The sequence below is a fragment of the Gymnoscopelus braueri genome, assembly GCF_963280865.1.
Source record: "Gymnoscopelus braueri genome assembly, chromosome: 13".
NCBI lineage: Eukaryota > Metazoa > Chordata > Actinopteri > Myctophiformes > Myctophidae > Gymnoscopelus > Gymnoscopelus braueri.
In genome coordinates, this window is record NC_137615.1 from 43,817,826 (window position 1) to 43,837,634 (window position 19,809).

At 43.5% G+C, this 19,809-nt stretch overlaps 1 protein-coding gene across 1 annotated transcript; it reads right to left on the bottom strand.

Annotated features, from left to right (window-relative positions):
* Nucleotides 1-15,178: 15,178 nt before the first annotated feature.
* LOC308099609 (autophagy-related protein 9A-like) lies at nucleotides 15,179-17,041 on the bottom strand (the record flags this gene model as incomplete). The annotated part of the gene is made up of 1 exon (XM_080448346.1): nucleotides 15,179-17,041. One exon carries the CDS (start codon nucleotides 17,039-17,041, stop codon nucleotides 15,179-15,181), a length of 1,863 nt encoding a protein of 620 aa, XP_080304472.1.
* Nucleotides 17,042-19,809: the final 2,768 nt, after the last annotated feature.

Genomic DNA, 19,809 nt, shown 5'->3' on the forward strand with positions numbered 1-19,809 from the left:
TAATGAATCTCGAGCACACTCTTGCTCAAGCATGCATGCATACGCTTTGTGTGCGTGTGGAGGAGGAACTGTCAAGGCTGTGCAGCTGTGGTGTGTGTGTGTGTGTGTGTGTGTGTGTGTGTGTGTGTGTGTGTGTGTGTGTGTGTGTGTGTGTGTGTGTGTGTGTGTGTGTGTGTGTGTGTGTGTGCGTGTACGTGTGTCAGTGGGCAACTATAGCTTGATTTATATGTAGTTGCACATGGGGTTCTTGCACCATAAATAGCCTACACGAATGAGTAGATCGGCTATTTAGATCAGAATGAGAGAGAAGAGAAAGAGAGGGAGATAGAGAGGTGAGGGGGGGCACATTGGTCGAGGGGTTCAAGTTGACAGGAGAGATTGTTCCACTGCAGGTGTCGGCTAATTGTTTATCAAATTGACAGTACTCCAAGTCCGCCCCACTGAGGAAATGGAACCGCCTATCCCTCCAACCTCCTAATTATGCTAACCCATTGCCTATCCCACCAATTAGGCCTCTGAGAAGTCACGACATGCGGCGGAATGTTTCGCACCGGGGTGGCAGCTGTGACAGGTGTCTACTACTGGTTGACACCACACGTCATTCCCAGCACCAACCACGACCCTGCCATGAAAGACAACCCGTGCCCCGCTGTCACCAGGACCCATGTAAATGTCAACGGAGCTGTCCAGGGACATGCCCAATGAGAAAGGCGTGACTTTTTTTTTGGGGGGGGGGGGGGGGGGTGTTGAACGTAATCAGGCATACAGTGAAATGTCCCTCCCCTACTTCAGTGTCACCTATGTGGGCTGAGTCGGCTGACATTTCCCCCTTGGCACTCTGAAAAGGTGGCTTGTCACTCGTTTCTGCCATTAAAAGAGTGCCGAGCAGGATTCGATTTGTAAAAAAGGTAACAAAACAAACCCCAAAAACTGCCATTTTCTTAACCACATAAGCCCTATACTTTGTCGTACAACAAATAGCTAAAATACCCAAGCTATTTTAGCTATTTTTGAAATATATAAAAAAAAACGTTTTGATAAATTCCGAAAACTTGTGAAAGTTTGCCCAAAATAGGGCAAAATAGGTCTATTTGCAGCATAGCAGGTGGATTATTGTTCTTGTATGCAACACTCATCTTATACTGAAAGTGATGAATAGTTTGTGAATACTGTTTGTGACATCTTGATGTATGAAGAAGACTGGTGTGATTCTGTCCCAGTTTCTGTTTCTGTACACGACTGCCATAAGAATGAATGCGATATGGACCCACTTTACCCCAAATCATTATTTTGTTACTTGCAACATTCAATAAGCCATATAGCATCTTGGAATTTATCTGGTTAGGAAAGTTTATTCTTCAGTATTTAGATCCCCATTAGCTTCCACTGCCGCAGTCACTAGTCTTCCTGGGGTCCACACAAAACGACACAACATAAAAACAATATACAACTAGAAAAAGTGCTCCTCGGAGCACAGGTCTCCGCCAGGTCAGGTAGGTTATTGTGGGGCAGCAATGTTCGGAATTAGCCAATCAGGATGGAATATGAAAAATTGGACGGAACCATCTTGATCACTTGACTATATGTGTACCGATTTGCATGATGTTTGAATTTGTAGGAGCAATATAAAAAAGAAAAGTGTTGCAAAATTGGCCTCCTGGTGGCGCTATAATAGGGCAATGTTAAAAGGGTGGCATTTGTTCTTCAATGTAGTGCGAATGTGCGTGCAAAGTGTTCATGATTTGTGGCATTTTGTTCAAAACGGGCCACTCCTGCAAACTTTAGATGTCAATGTTAGCCAATCAGGATGGAATATGAACATTTTAAAAGATCCATCGTGATCACATGATAGAGATCATGTGTACCGATGTGCGTGAAATTTGGATACATTCTGAAGGCTTAATATCAAAAAAAATGTTTTCATAAGTCGGCTTCCTGGTGGCGCTATGAAAGGCAAATGTGAAAAATTCAGGGCAGTTGTTTTTCCTTGGCCTCTAGGGAGTGTGCGTGCAAAGTTTCATGCAGATCGGTGCAGTTATAGTTAAAAACACAAAACGTCCATTTATAGCGCCTGATTTGAACATTTTCAAGTGGCATTTCTTCCTTGGCCTAGTGGGAATGTGCGTGTGAAATCTCACGGAAATCGCAACCTGCGTTCATGATTTGAGGCATTTTGTTGAAAACGGAGCAATCCTGCAAACTTTGGAAGCCAACTTTAGCCAATCAGGATGAAATATGGAAAATTGGACAGATCCGTGTTGATCACATGACTATAGAGATACTGTGTACTGATTTGCGTGATGTTTGGATAAAATCTGTAGGAGTACTGTCAAGAAATGTGTTTAGCAAAAAGCGGCCTTCTGGTGGCGCTATAAAGGCTAATTTGAAAAATTTGGGGCAGAGGTTCTGCTCTGGCATCCAGGGAGTGTGTGTGCACAGTTTCGCTGCGATCAAGCCAACGGTGCCGGAGATTAGCTGTACACAAAATCACAAAATGACAGAATGACGGACACACGGACACACGGACACACGGACGGACGGACAGGGGGCAAAACATACTCTCTCGCCATGCCTTTTGGCCTGGCGGAGACAATAAAGTTGAATTAAACACTACACAAAGGCGATTCAAAGTGCCTTACATAGGGTATAAAAAAGCATTTAAAGAGAAATAAACAATAGAAGAAACTATAAAAAGTGCTCCTCGGAGCACAGGTCTCCGCCAGGTCAGGTAGGTTATTGTGGCCTCCTGGTGGCGCTATAATAGGCCAATGTGAAAATGGTGCCATTTCTTCTTAGGCCTTGCATGGCAATCGGACACTGCATTCATGATTTGAGGCATTTTGTTCCAACAATTTGTTTGGCTAAATTAGACCTGCTGGTGGCGCTATAACAGGCCAATGTTAAAAGGGTGACATTTGCTCCTCAACATAGTGAGAATGTGTGTGCAAAGTTTGACCGCAATCAGACGCTGCGTTCATGATTTGCGACATGTTGTTCAAAACAAGCCACTACTGCAAACTTTAGATGTCAATCTTAGCCAATCGGGATGGAATATGAAAAATCAAACACATCCGTCTTGATCACATGACTATAGAGATCATGTGTACCGATGTGCGTGAAATTTGGATAAAATCGGAAGGAGTAATATAAAAAAATGTGTTTTACATAAGTCGGCCTCCTGGTGGCACTATAAAAGGCAGATGTGAAAAATGCAGGGCAAAGGTTTTTCCTTGACCTCTATGGAGTGCGCTTACAAAGTTTTACACAGATCGGTGCAGTTATAGGTAAAAACACGAATCGGCCTGTTATAGCGCCACCATGAGGCTGATTTGAAAATGTTCAAATGGCATTTCTTCCTGGGCATAGTGGAAATATGCGTGGAAAATTGCATGCTGTGTTTATGATTTGAGGCATTTTGTTCAAAACGGAGCACTCCTATAAACTTAAGAAGACATTTTTAGCCAATCAGGATGGAATATGAAAAATGTGAAAGACCCGTTTCGTTTAATGACTATAGAGATACTGTGTACCGATTTGCGGGATTTTTGGACAAAATCTGTATGAGTACTGTCAAAAAAGATGTTTTGCACAAATTGGCCTCCTGATGGCGCTATACAATGCCCATGTGAAAAATTTGGGGCAGAGGTTCTGCTGTGGCATCCAGGGAGTGTGTGTGCACAGTTTCACTGCGAGCAAGCCAACGGTGCCGGAGATTAGCTGTCCACTGACAGAATGACGGACACACGGACGGACACACACACGGACGGACGGACGGACAGGGGGTAAAACATACTCTCTCGCCATGCCTTTCGGCCTGGCGGAGACAACAATAAAATAGAGAAATAAATTAAAAAATATATATATATATAATATGCAATTATAGTTTTACTTTTTCTACTCAGTCAAGTTTCACACTATCATCAGTAAACTTGCTTAATAAATAATGACAGAGGCAAGCGTCACCCAGCTGATTGCTGCCCAAGTGGTCAGACTTGAGTGCACGGGGGGCAGTTACGGGTTAAGTGTCTTGCTCAGGGACACCTCGACACATTGCCAGGGCCAGGAATCAAATCTGGGTCTCAAAGCCTGTTATGGCCATTGAATGGGTAGGATTATGAATGGGTGTCAGGATCATCGTATTGTATAAGGAGAGACAGCGAGTGCCGGAAAATGCACTCGCTCCTTCTGAAGAGTATTTATCCTATTGTACAGCTGTTTTGACATACAGGCATAGTCTGATGCAATATATTTTTGCCATCTCATTAGTCTCAACTCAAAATATGTCAATATTTGAAGTTAATGTATAATTTCAACATCTGCACCCGACGTGTAAGTGAAAGTCGTCAGAATTTCACTTTCATCTTATAAGATCATAAAACTACAACTCTGCAATGTCATTGTCTCTCTCAGGAAGGAAGACATTCACTCAGAACACAACTCGGTGATAATAGTGATATATAGACTATATCACGGCCAGCTCTGTGACATGGTCACATTTCTATTCTTTTGAAAAATGGCAGAGGGATGCTACCTGTCGGTGAGAGTGGTCAGAGTGTGAGATCCAGCTATGTGTCAATATTTGGGCTGAGGACACTTTTCAGGACAGACTCAGTGAGGTCAGACGAAACATGTCAATCTGAAAACTGCTGGTGAATACTTGCTTGGGCCCACTGGTTTAACATAAAAGTAAGCTCAAATGTTCCCTCGGGGAGAGTGCATAACTGTCCATTTGTACACAGAGTTAAAGGAGTTTGTGTTATGCTTTCTTCACTGCACAGACCAACCAGAGCAGAAAATGTCCAAAACAATCAAGCTCCATTTCTGTTTAAAGGAAATTACAGTCGTAGGGTCAAGCTCAATTTATCCTCCATACATTATGTACATAATTATATATGTGTGTGTGTGTGTGTGTGTGTGTGTGTGTGTGTGTGTGTGTGTGTGTGTGTGTGTGTGTGTGTGTGTGTGTGTGTGTGTGTGTGTGTGTGTGTGTGTGTTACAGCAATGTTGTAAGCGAGTTTAACATCATGCATGCAGTAACAAAGGCTTATATGAGAGGGAAGTTGCAAGGTTGCGGACATTGTGTGTATATTTGGCTGCATATTGCATTTTCATTTAATTTTCATTTTGTGCGCACTGTTCACACACTCTTGTTGACATGACTGTATAAGCAGTCTAAGTGATTTATTAATGTTATCCATTTTTGCGATGCAGTTCTTTAGTTGTTATTGTTGTTTTATAGGCTAGATATAGGATGTAACATTTTCAGTGCCCCACTGTTCATTAGGATTTAGGGCGGTGTTACTGATTCCTGTGCAGAATTCGAGAACTGTCTGAATCTTATACACTGACTTATATACAATTGTTTAAAGATTGGCTGCTGCTTTAAAGCGTTTGTTATCGAGCATCACTCTGTACTATTGTGTAGAGAATGAATGTCCTGTGCTGTCAATGTCATATCACTTAAAAAAAACGTTCTATGCTGTTATAAGCATCCTCCTCACTAATTTTGCAACTGTACGTCTTCAGTTAACCGAACTGAAGCACTTATTGACGCTGCAGTGTCTGAGTCTGACCGCTGAGTTTGATGTCTGTTTATATATTTGTAAAACATGGAGAGACGGAGAGAGACTAATTGATAATTATAATTAACACACTGGGCCCAGCCAATGTTGTTGTGTGATGCTTTCTAATTGCTGTACTCTCTCTTCTCCAGGGGTGGACTGGCCATTTGGCGTACCGGGCAAATGCCCGGTGGGCCGCGGGCCAGTGGGCCGCTGGGCCTCAAAAAAAAAAAAAAAAAAAAAAATTTTTTTTTTTTTTTTTTTTTTTAGAAAAATATTTTCGCTCCTGTTTTCGGATTATTACGGTCATTTCCGGGTCGCGCGGCCCAATTATTAGTTACTTTAATGTTTGGGCTGGGATGCTTACCAGCAGGGGCCTCAGTGCGGCTGCAGAGTTCATGTGCAGGGCTGGGCTGAAACAGTGAAACGCTCCCCCCCCCCCCCGTTGACAAAACGGCCCAGGGGGTGGTGAGCCGGTCCGGACCAAAATGCCAGGGCTGAATTTTGGTCCCAGTCCGGCCCTGCTCTTCTCCCTCTTGTCTGTCCACTGCTCTCTCCTTGTCTCCTTGTGTGTCTCTCTCTCTCTCTCTCTCTCTCTCTCTCTCTCTCTCTCTCTCTCTCTCTCTCTCTCTCTCTCTCTCTCAGACCAGGGGGGTAAGTAAATCCCTCCTCCATGTCCCTGTTCTTATCTAACCCCCACACAGTCCATTGGCTTGACAGTGTGTTGTGTTTGTGTGTCTGTTTATGCGTGCGTGCGTGTATGTGCGTGCGTGTGAATCGCGTGATAGACAGTCTGATAAGGACAGGTCAGGTCATTGGCTGCCCATGCAGTCTAATGAAAACACAGACAGGAAACCAGGAGAAAAGCTGGCATGACAGAACATCCTGTTCATTCATTTGAGGGACAGAAAGGAGACGGGAGTCAGACTGCCTTGTGAATCACCTACTGCAGGAGGTAAATGGGTGCTTGTTTTCAACGGACATACCTCACAGGCCCATTTGTAGATTGTTTAGTGCTGATAAGGGGCCAAACGTGGCATGAAGACAGATTTTATGTGGCCTGAGGTTTCCTTCCTAAAAATGCATTATTTATGGCCCGCCAGCGTAGTCATGTGAAATTTATAGGCTACACTGGAAGTTTTTTTAAATTAACCTGGGAATAGAAAGGCTATTTTTATTTCATTAAAAAAAATTCTACAGACCTTTTCACACCTGGTTACATTTGGCTATACGCTGTCATTTGAATAAGACAATTGAAATTAAATAAATTATAACTAGAAAAAGTGCTCCTCGGAGCACAGGTCTCCGCCAGGTTATTGTGTTCCAGCAATGTTCGGAATTCACCAATCAGGATGGAATATGAAAAATCGGACGGATTTGTTTTGATCACTTGACTATAGAGATAATGTGTACTGATTTGCGTGATGTTTGGACAAAATCTGTAGGGGTAATATACTTTTTTTACCTCCTGGTGGCCATACAAAGTTTTACACAGATCGGTGCAGTTATAAGTAAAGACACAAATAGGCCTGTTATAGTGCCACCATGAGGCTAATTAAAAACATTTCAAGTGGCATTTCCTTCTCTTTTACGGAAAATTGCACGCTGTGTTCATGATTTGAGGCACTTTGTTCAAAACGGAGCACTCCTGCAAACTTTGGAAGCCAATCTTAGCCAAATCTGAAAGACCCATTTTGTTTAATGACTTAGAGATACCTTGTACCAATTTGTGTGATGTCTGGACAAAATCTGTAGGAATTCTGTCCAAAAATGTGTTTAGCAAAAATCTGCCTGCTGGTGGCGCTATAACTGGCCTATGTGAAAACATTGTGGCAGAGGTTCTGCTCTGGCATCCAGGGAGTGTGTGTGCACAGTTTCGCTGCGATCAAGCCAACAGTGCCGGAGATTAGCTGTTCACAGACGGACACACGGACACACGGACACAAGCACGGACGGACGGACGGACAGGTTGCAAAACATAGTCTCGGCCATGCCTTCGGCCTGGTGAAGACAATTAGCAATGAAGTGCATGCATGTGAAAGGCTGAATTGTTTTTGTTTTGTTCATAGCATAGCCTTACATCTTACATCGCAGGCTTACATCTGGCTACACTCCCAACAAAAGACAATTGATATTGTGCTGTAGTTAAATAAAAGTGTTGTGATGTGACACATTCGTATGTGACTTTGTTATGGTCCAAAGCTACTCCACAATATGACAGGAGATGCAGTCGGCTCTAAGATATTTTCATGTTTTCAAAGATGGCTCCCTTTTTTGGACACCCCTGGTTTACTGCTAACCCCCATAACTCTCAGGGTTACACACGGAATCCTGAGGGTCCCTGGACCCCACTTTGAACTTTACTGGTTCTGTGTGCTCTAGGATGGAGGTGACTGTGTATGTGTGTACATGTATGACATTTTGTACAGTATATAAGTTAGTATAAAATATAAAGTACACATTTTTCTTGAATGAGATCCATTTATTCCTTTTGGCACAGTGGCAGAAGAAAGGAGGCTGAGTCACCATTTATCTTTGTTTTTCTGCAAGTGACACACCAGCACCAAGCCTTGACAGCAATGTATGTTTCTGTTTCCACATTTATACTTGTAGTGTACAGTAACTGTTTGGAGGAAACCAAGGTTTTAGTCTTGTTTAAGTGTGTGCAAAACAGTGTGTCCAGCTTTCACCCCACTGTCCTACACATAGAAATCCTCAGCGTTCATTTAATTCTGAGTCTACAGATGGAACCAAATGGACCATTACGGTTCTGTAACTCAGAGTCAGAGAGTATACAAATGGACACTCATAGTTAAATTAACACTCAGGCTTTCATTGTGACAGAACTTATGTATGAAGAACTACTGTATATAGCGTTTACACTCCTTTGTTTTGTTTGTTTTGGTTTTGGTTTTTTTTACAAATGAAACCTGCTGTTACACCAGTGATTCTCAAAGTGGGGTCTGGGACCCCCAGGTGTCCTTGGGGGGGGTTCCAGGGGATCCCCAGCTAAATGTGCTAATAACAGCACACGTATAATAGCACATTCAAATTATTTTTAGGCTATTATAGCATCAAAATAAGTTGAACCACTTTAACCCTATACATAGGCTTTTTGAAAATAGCAGAACTGTCGTGTTTAAAACAAAAATTTGCTTTTGGAACATTTTGGAAGATTTTTTTAAATTTGGAAACTTTTTGAAACATTTCAACACACATCTTGTATGGGGGTCCCTGGCACAAGATATTTTCAGATGGTAATTTGGGGGTCCTTGACGTGAAAAAGTTTGAGAATCGCTTTGCTACACCAGCCAGTGCCATGTCCTGCAGCCTCCCTTAGGGCTGAATGTCATGTTAACTTGATCAAAAGGACATTGTGCCAATGTCACATTCCTGCACATCTCACGACAAGAGGAATTTTATTCACCAAACATAGGAATTTGTCTAGGAGTCTATAGTGTGTGTGTGTGTGTGTGTGTGTGTGTGTGTGTGTGTGTGTGTGTGTGTGTGTGTGTGTGTGTGTGTGTGTGTGTGTGTCTGAGAGAAAGAATGAGATAGTCCTCGGCTTCCCTGATTGGTCAACCAACCCATCGGCTTCACGGATTGGCGTCATGTTTGCGCCATTGCGCAAATGTTAGCATGCACAATAGAACCCTGTTCTTTTACAGAATGATGCCTATCTGGCCTATATGTCTTATCTGCCTATATTTGCCAGCAGTTTTTGATGACATCAGGGATCCCTGTATAGTGTATGTGCATATTTAGTTGTTCGGTCGGTCGTATGGTAGTGGGTACTGCGCTGCCTGGGTGGGTACTTGTAAATCAAGCAAAGCAAGTACAACAGGTATTTCATAAACAGATGGGGCATGAATTCCCAACTTGCATCGGCCCTGAGTAGTTTAGATAATGAGGACAATATTTCATATTAATAGAAAAGCAGACTGCATAATGCCTCTACATTATGCGCACATTAGCATTTACATGTATTTGTAATTGTGAGTCTGATTTGCTGGGCTACTGATTAGACATGTCTGCATTCTTCTCTGTCTTGCCTCCAGGTGTGTAATCAGTTTCTTCATTTTGTTTCACTTTGGCTCTGTGCAAATATTACACCAACCTCGCTGACTTCCTCTCGCGCGCCGGCACGCCCCATTAGCATGTGATAAAGTCAGTCATTATTACAAGGTTTGGCCATTTAGCAGCGCAGAGCGGAAACCTTGCTTCCTTAAAGCAAACATTGCATTTTAATGTTTGCAAATGTCTTTATGCCAATGAACTTCCCTCCTTTGCATATTGCTCACTCAACTGGCTGATCTCTGAACACGTTTTCTCGACAGGCAAGAAGTCTGCATATGAATGTGTTAATGATGGGCTTGCCTTGCAGTCAACGTTTAATGACTTTCCGATGTGAGGGAATAAATATTTAGCATCTTTACGATGCCAACAGTGCGTGTACGCAGCTACGGATGTCTGGGAGTTTATCACCCTCTGCGACAAAGAGTCGTAACCGTTGTATGATCAGGCCTTGTGTGTGAGAGAACAGCTTATTGGGGGGGGGGGGCATGAGAAAAAGTTAGGTTAGGCTATGGACGCGAGGGTAATGTGGTTAACATAACCTTTTAATTAAATTGTTACATTGTGATAACATTTAACATAAATATCAACATATATACATACATGAGACACATTTCCCAAAAGGAAATGCATGTACAGTCATGAATATCAAAAGCAAAGGCATGGATTTACCTCCATTCCAGCAAATCGAAACCCCCATCCCAGTAAATTGAAACCTGTATAAGCTCCCTTCACACGGGCACTATCATTTTATACAGTAGGTCTATATCACTGTGAACCATATATGATATATGCTGCAGCATGATGCCTTTACTTGCACTAGACTCTGAGGTACTCTGACTCTGTTTATGAGTACACTTTATGTTTATATTTGTCTCCGCCAGGCCGAAAGCCATGGCGAGAGAGTATGTTTTGCCCCCTGTCCGTGTGTCCGTCCGTCCGTCCGTCCGTCCGTCATTCTGTCTGTGAATACTGATTGGCTAAAAATGGCTTCCAAAGTTTGCAGGAGTGCTCAGTTTTGAACAAAATGCCTCAAATCGTGAACATTTTGCACGCATATTTCTACTATATCGAGGAAGAAATGCCACTTGAACATTTTCAAATCAGCCTCATGGTGGCGCTATAACAGACCGATTCGTGTTTTTACCTATAACTGCACCGATCTGTGTAAAACTTCGTAAGCGCACTCCCTAGAGGTCAAGGAAAAACCTTTTCCCTGCATTTTTCACATCTGCCTTTTATAGTGCCACCAGGAGGCCGATTTATGTAAAACATTTTTTTTTATATTACTCCTTCCGATTTTATCAAAATTTCACGCAAATCGGTACACATGATCTCTATAGTCATGTGATCAAGACGGATGTGTTTGATTTTTCATATTCCATCCTGATTGGCTAAGATTGACATCTAAAGTTTGCAGTAGTGGCTTGTTTTGAACAAAATGCCGCAAATCATGAACGCAGCATCCGATTGCGGTCAAACTTTGCACTCACATTCACACTATGTTGAGGAGCAAATGCCACATTGGCCTGTTATAGCGCCACCAGCAGGTCTAATTTAGCAAAACGCATTTTTTTTAACAAAATGCCTCAAATCATGAATGCAGTGTCCGATTGCCGTGCAAGGCCTAAGAAGAAATGGCACCCTTTTCACTTTGGCCTATTATAGTGCCACCAGGAGGCCACAATATCCTACCTGACCTGGCGGAGACCTGTGCTCCGAGGAGCACTTTTTCTAGTTTACACTGTTTTAATGTTTGGTATTTTTCTTTTCATTATTACTGCAATTTGTGGGACGCTTGGACAAATAATAATTTCGCTCCATGTGTTGAACCTATAAAATTGTGATGTGACAATGAACTAAGTTGAAGTAGTTCTCAAACAATCGCACAAACGAACACAAAGCAGATTATGCCAAACTTAAACTTTTTATGTTCGTAAATGAATGCCCTATTTTGCCCTATTAGTGTTGCACAAAAGAAAAATTTAACATATATATAACTAGAAAGTACTGTTCCTGAAGAAAAAGTGTGGGATCGCTAAGAATGTTGATAGTATCACACTAGAAAGTACTGTTCCTGATTAATTCTGTCTTACCTATTTATATTACATATTGTGATGTCACGTGAAGCTTGACCAATCCGAAAACGGGCGGAATAATAACTAGTGGAAATAACATTAGTTTGATCGCTGAAGCGATCCCACAATAATAACTAGTGAAGATAACATTAGTGTGATCGCTAAAGCGATCCCACAAATAACATTAGTGTGATCGCTAAAGCGATCCCACAATGATCGCTAAAGCGATCCCACAATAATGGGATTGCAAGTTTTTCTGCTAAATTACAAACAGAAACAAAGAATTAGTTAGATACTGTGTATTGTAGCTCTTCTCTATGCAGTAAATTAAAATTAAACTTACGGGTCCATTTGGTTGCATTTGTATACTCTGATTTAATTGTGTAGTATCAGAGCACAGGGTCAAGTGGTAGCCTACACACCCACACAGACATGTTCACCTGAAAGAATTTCCTCTCACATACTGTAAACATATGCTTAAACGCATAGAAGCTACACATAATTAATAATTACATCATTATTCATGAGAAATTAAAGGACCAGAGGGCCACAGGGAAAAGGGTGGGTTGTGCATATGATTAGAAATTAAACACACTACTCTTCCAGGGGTAATGACTGTAGTAATGACAGCGGCGGTGCTGCGCTGAATCTGTACCCCCCCTCCCTTCGCAGCTTCTATAGTAGGCAAACCCACAATGCAATGCTTTGTTTTCATGAGTTTTGTATACTTAAACAACTGCAGCCGTGATGAAGATCATCTTCCACTTGTCCTGTCGCCACTGCTGTCAGGCGATGCAAGTGTTGAGCTCCAGGACAGAGCAGGGATGTCACTTTAAGTCAGTGCAGCGGCGGATGGGGGCTCCTGTTGGCTCGGCAGGCTGTTGTAAGGCGCCTTCCAGCAGCCTGCGGATTAGGGGGCTCATCTCAGCCCCCTGGGAACACTGCAGATTTACCCTCTGATTTAAATGCAGTCGAAGAGCAAGCCAAGCACATCATCCTCTGCTCTGTCTCGCTTTCCCCCTCCCTCCCTCTATCTCTCTCTCTCTCATCTCTCTGTGGCTCTATACCTCCTCTCTCTCTCTCTGTCTCTCTCCCTATCCCTATCCCACCTTCTCTCTCACTTTCACTGTTAAGGTCGATTTAATTGCTTTGAGTGAGTTTTGAACACATCACACGTGTCTCACAACATTCTGAGTTTGGAGCATTCATAGTACCGTCCGCAACTCACTGACAGCGTCACAAAAAGAGTTACGCAACACCCTATGTGAAGGTCACATTATCGTTGTTTTGACATCACTTCATTCATGTGCCAGACTGTTACCTCCCACAATTTTCAAATGCTGCCGTCATACAGTCTGGAGCACGGAAGCTCTGAAAATGATCAGAGGATAAAGCTTCTGTTACTGGCTGCTTATCAGAAATGTACATTCAAAAATACAATGTAAAGTTATTTTAAGATACATTTTAGTGAACGGAAATGACGAGGGAGGTATTTGTTTTGCCTACAAAATAATTCCTCACTATAAATCGAATCATTCATAGTGAAAAAACCTAAAGAGATGACATCATAGATGGCTGCCGTCATAGACTGGCCACATGACGTCTGAGATCCACATGGAAGCCAGCCCATTATCACTGTAGTCTTATTTGAGTATCTATGTATAATTAACTTTTTTGGGGTTTTTGGTGCCGAGATTGTGGTAAATACTGTAAGTACTATAGGACAGATGTGACATTGTGGTCATTATGTATTGTGGGACACTGATCAAGGCCAAGACACAGATAGGCAGGGTACAAACCCAATAAAGGGCATTTATTGAAGGTTTGGCTCAGAGAGCATTGTTTATACGTTTCTTTCAATTCAAAATCATAAGGTAAGTCAAATGTAACACAGGTTCTTCCCAGGTCGGGGTTTCCATTCACATTTCATTCCATGCATTAGTATGTTCCGCAGGTTGCCTATAAAATAAAAGAGACATTCTTTTAGTTTCCAATTTCACTAACAATGTCATCATTGGTAAAGGGAAATAGTGGAGTTTCTCACTTACCGCCCAAGCACCTGTCCATTCACCAGGAGAGCCAGTGGAGACTGAGACAGAGCGGCTGTGTTTTAAAGCTTGGGTGCCACACCTAGCCGGTCATCGCAGGTGCGCTGAGTTGGGGTTGATTCATGATGAGGAGAGGTAGGTACCGCCCCTCGATGACGTGGCCTAGGCTGCGGTGCTGCCTGCTTGGCCTCTCTCTGTCTCTCTCCCACTGTTTCTCCCTGGTGAGGTGCCTACCTGTGAGACTCCACAGTATTTATGACAGTGCATGACAAGGCACAGATTTCAGTTCGAAATCAGTTTAACTTTTTCTTTTTCTTGGGATGTTTGTTAAGGGAAGATGATTTGATTTATACGATTTATTTCCTGCATGTGTGTGCATGCATGCGTGCTTCAAAGTTTTTTTTAAAAAACAAGTACTTTAACTTGAGTAAACATTTGATTAATGGGGTTGTTTACTTTGTCCACCACTGGCGAGGAGGCATCTCATCCTCAGAGCCCGTGCCATCATGGTGCCGTGGGGCAGACTGCCCGCACCCCCCCCCCCTTTAAACCTCACCACTCTGCCCCCTGTGCACCTGAAGAAGCTGTAGTCACAATGGCGGCCTGTGTTGGTGCTGTAGATGGCTGAAGCCAAGGGAATAGCACTGGGTCAAGAGACTGAGGTGGTGAAGGTGTGTGACTGGGGGAAGTGCCTGGAGTGAGGGCTGAGGTCACTTGAGGTCACTCATATTATTCTCGGGGATGCTGTCGTTGCTCTCCTGTCTGTGCTCTCCTGTCTGTGCCATGTATAACGAGACAGCTCGCCCCAAGGCTGCTGTTTGTGGTGCTCATGCATGTAGAGCATTGGTTCTCAAAGTGGGGTCTGGGGACCCCCAGGGGTCCTTGAGGGAGTTCCAGGGGGTCCCCATCTAAATGATGGATAGTTAGGAACCAAATGGACCCTTTTGGGTCTGTAACTCTGACAGTATACAAATGGTTCCATTTGTATACTGTCAGAGTTACATTAACATTGATTTTACGATATAAATTGGGGTCCCAGAGATAGAAATGCCATTAAATGGGGGTCCGTAGCCTAATGCATGTCAAACTGGGGGTCCTTGTTTAAAATTAAAATGGTTGAGAACCACTGCTAGAGCCGTAAAAAACTTCTCTTATGGGGTCCCTGGCATATCTTTTCAAATGGGGGTCCGCGAGCTAATAAGTGTCAATTTGGGGGTACTTGACATGAAAAAGTTTGAGAACCACTGATGTAGAGCTCATCTCAGTTGAGACCGTACTCTGATAGAACTGAACTCGTCAGCTATCCCTCCCTCACACTGTTGCAGAAACTGTTGTGCATCAGTCCCAGAGCCTGCCATTGGTCTACTTGTGACTCGGGCGTGGCCAACGGCCCTATATGAGCAGCCCTTAAGCTGTGTCAAAGTCCAGGCCAAAAATGACGATAGGCTAATGTGGGCGGGCCTACCAAGAAGTTGCCAATGAGACTCCTTGGATCAGACTGGGACAGTGAGGTGATTGTGTGTGGGTCTGCCAGGGCCCAGGTCGCCTCCCTCTGGACCTGTTCTTTGAGCTGACAAATGAAGTGTCTGGACTCATGGGGAGGCTGCCACTGGGGGTTGGTAATGGCAAAGTGTACCAGAGACAGCTCTGTCTTTCGATCCTCCGCTTGCTGGTAAAAAGACGCCTCCGTCTTCCCTTCTGACATCCACGCAGGGTGTCCGTGCTGCCTAATGTCCATCTGGGCAAAGGAGCAAGTGTCCCCCAACCCAACCACCTCCACAGTGAAGTTCCTAAAGAAGTCAATGATGTCCAGAGACTTGCTCCTCAGGTGGAAGATCAGGATGAAGGGAGTCACTACTGGACTGATCAGCTCCTCCAGGATAAGAACAGCCTTGTACTGGAAGAGCTGAGAGAACTGGTTACGGGTCTCATGTCTGTGTGCGTTTCCCTGCCAGTGGTCCGGCATGTAATTAACATGGGCCTGGATCAGCCTCAACAGCTGCTCAGGACAAAACACCTTGTGCTTGTCCGGAATTAATGAAATGCAGACGGTAACACACAGTCCGAGCAGCGTGATGGCTGTGAGGACGTGTTCCACTGCTACAACATCCTTGTCATAGAGAGTCAAGGCGACAAGAACAGCCAGGGGAGAGCCAGCAAAGAATGCTACATTCCTAGCCACCACAGTCACCAGCGGGGACTGAAAACTGTTCATATACCTGTATGAAGCCACGTCTGCCTTGCCGAGACGTGACATGAGTTCATGGTCCAGCTCATTGAAGTGACGCAGATAACATTGAGCATAGAGAGACCAGCACCTGGCTCCCAGAAAACCAGGCTGCCGCATGATCACACCAGTGTAACTAAAGAAGGCATAGAGTATCTGCCACACCAGAATGACCGGACATAGTAAAAGATTGGCAATTCCAATCAACAATATACGAGATGCGAGTTTGTCCGCCAGCTCCAGCCTGTTGCCTACTTGTTTGTACTCTTGCTTCAGACTCCATTCGTTCTCAAACAGAGAGCCTAGACCCCAAAAGAAGATGAGCTCAAAGTTGTACTTAAGACCGCACGTGTAGAACGCAATCTCTCCGAGTAAAGGCGGCCGGAAACGTACAGGAAGGAGAGACTTATTCACCATGGCAACCATGTAGTTTTTCAAGCGGAGGATACGGTGATAGACGTCGAGTTCCGTCAGTTCCTTTTTGTAAATGCAGATCTGGTGTTCCTTCTGGATCTCCATGATTCTGGCCTGAACCTCCTGCCACGTTGTATAGGTCAGCTCTGACATGGTCATCTTGAGGGCACTAGTGTAGAACGATCTGATCTCCCAGTAGCAGCAGACATTGTAAATGAACTTAGCCAGTCTGTGCAGCCAGAACATGGCAGAGATTACCAGTACAAAGATCACAAACGTGTTGTCATGGATATGGGAACTGCAAACATCAGCAGGGAGGAAGGCATCGTGCAAGGTGACTTTAGACGAGTTTGTGTGTTTCACATACTTGTTGGCGAAGAGGATGTCATAGTCCACGCAGTTGACCAGGAACACTGTGAAACCCACAACAAACAGCAGCTGAACCAGCTCAAGGATCTCCCCCAGTAGCATGCAGGTAAATCCATTCTTCTGATGCAGGTTATAGACCCTCTGGAAGAACAGGTCAAGGTTTTCTATATGATGCCATTGGGATTTGGCTCCTTCGGGCACATGCACCAGCAGATTCTCGTCCCCCGGAGCGGAGTCACTGTAGTAGGCCTCGGAGTCCAAATGTACCATGGTAACAACAACTTCAGTCATACCAAGCAACCAAATCTGCTGCTACAGTTTCAACTCAAGCAGTATGACCTCCCTGACTCTGGTGTTTACGCAACATTCCAAATTGAGAGCAAAACAGAACGAATGGTCGCACTACAGATAATATTCCTTTTCTTTCCACCCCTCTTGCACTCTTGCATCTGCCCTTCACACCAGAGTAATACAGAAAATTACAAGACTTGGTTTTGTGTTTGTTTAGCCCCTAAACAGAGTATTCTGATGATGTCACAGTCGCTAGATAATTTACCCCGGTTACATTGAAAATGATAAATATAGATGATGATGATTTGTGAGGTAGCCATTACCAGAGTATGTGGAGGCCAGATTGTGACGTTAGTCATCTATTACATAAGTATCATGATGTCAGGTATCTCCATATTTGGGCCAAAACTAAGAACAAATACACAGTCGTTATCTGACTGACGTCATCTATGACATCAGTACCATGACATCAGGTATCTCCATATTTTCCCATTATCTAGTATTCAATCCTATATTAAAATTGTCTAATGGGAGGGCCGGCGGACCTGACGTCACTCTGACTCAGCCATAATCATATAAGGAGTTCCAGAAGCAGACATCTCCATATATGGGCACAAGCCCTCAACACTACGACTAATGGGTAATCATTCTAATGACACCTCCTTTCTATGGGACAGTGCATTTACCTCGCCTTGTGGTCTCCCGATAGTTTCTCAGGCTAGTTTTGAAAGAAACCAGTGATTCACATTTTTTTATGGATGGTGTCAGGGCATTCCACATTTGTTCTATATTTGGGTAGTACCAGATCGTTGTTGTGATGCCCATATATTAGTCTGGGTGGTTGTGGGTGTGATGCTTTGTATTAACTCTTGCCCTATAGGGGAGCAGGGTGGGGCTGATTACTCATTGGAAAGCACCTGGGCCCGGTGCCTCCAAGAGGCTATAAAATCCCCGCCCTAGGAGAAGCCTGAGAGAAGCAGACCTGTCTCCACCAGCTCCAACCCACTATTCTCTTTGCCCTTATTATTATGATTATGTTCTTCCTTTCCATCCACACACCTCGCACTACACCATGCTTCACACATCCACATCTACACTACTGATTACTGACTCCACACCTCATATGATTCTTACTATGTTCTGTTCATACGTCCTTAGTTCTTTGTTATTAGGTTTCCTTTAATAAATATGTACTTGCTTTACAACTTCAACCTGGTCTCCTCCCTAATGTTTGTCACGGCCTAGAGCCAAGCTGTGACAAATGGGGGCTCGTTCCAAGTGAGTATTGTTAAACTTTAAAGTTCAGTTAAAGTTAAAGTATTTTGTTGCGCGCAGTTACTGAGTGTTTTTTGAAAGCCAGTCTTGAAGTAATTGGGGTATTCCCCGTGACGTAAAGTTGGGCCAATCAAATGAGGTTTGGGAGGGCCTAACTCGGGATTCCCTTTTTCTTTGTTTGAAGCTGTTTCAAAGTGTTTTCAGTGCGTGCGGTGTTTTGTTAAACGTTTCGTTATCGTTAAATTGAATTGTTTGATTCCCCTTATTTTTTTTTCTTTGAGCATGGACATTTTAATGTATATGGACTAATTGTTTTTGACACACTGGTACTGACAAATTGAGTATTCACATATAGGAGCTACTGTTTGTCCCATGTTAGGCATAAGCCACGTTTAGTTTTTAAACTTTCGTGGATTTGTTTTTTTTCTTGTATTTTTGTAATGTTGGGGTGAACGCGGTAGTAGCAGTTGTCTCGGGGGCACAGTACGTGGCTGACAGTGTGGCTATCAACTGATTACGTTGTCCCCTGCGTATATTTAGTGCGTAAATACCCCCGCAACACCTCATGAAGAGCTAGGGGTGAGTTATATAAGATTTGATTAGGCAGCTAGGGGACGCTCCTGATTACTCAGTTACAGTTTGTATCAGTGTTGTATTTAACGTGTGTCCAGTATACATTCAAGTGATAATTGAAATGGCTCAAATTGATGGATTTGTTGCGTCACCGTCAGAAGATTTTTAGGAAGGCTGTACAAAGGAGCAGCTCCTAGAAATTGCTGACCATTATAAAAATTTACATTGGGGACAGGAGACGGAAAGTACAGACAATTAAGGTAGTATTAAGTGCTGGCTTGGAAGATATTGGTATCTTGCCAGGTAATGAAGGACGGTGCGGCGGTGCCGCCACGACCCAAAATCTGTCTTTTTCGGAACAAAAAGAACTGATGCTTATTCAGCTAGAAATGGAGAGGACCAAACAACAGCTTAACATTGAAAAAGAAAGGGTAGAAGTAGAGCGAGAGAGAATTGAAATGGAAAAATTGAGAATTAATCTGCAGAGGGAGAAGGTAGAACTTGTCAAGGAAGGTGCCTGTTATTGTCGATACAGATCACAACCCACTTACATTCCTTAGCTCTCTTAAATGTCCAAACCAAAGACTTATTAGGTGGTCTTTGTTGTTATAGTCATTTTCTCTGGACATCAGGCACATTAAAAGATAATGTGGTGGCAGATGCATTGTCTCGTGCTGTGAGCTGTGACATTGTCGCTCCCTCTAGTATTGTGGCTGTCACTCACTTTGGAGAAGTAGTTAGTCAGGTATGAGGGTATTTAGGGCACTGCCCTCTTTGACTATCTTATACCAATCCCATTTTTATTTGTTTAACCCCTGAGCTACCCTGAGCCATCCCAGACTAGCAAAGTGTGTTGGAATTAGGTGGGTCATGGGCTTTAGATTTGAAGTTCATTTGGT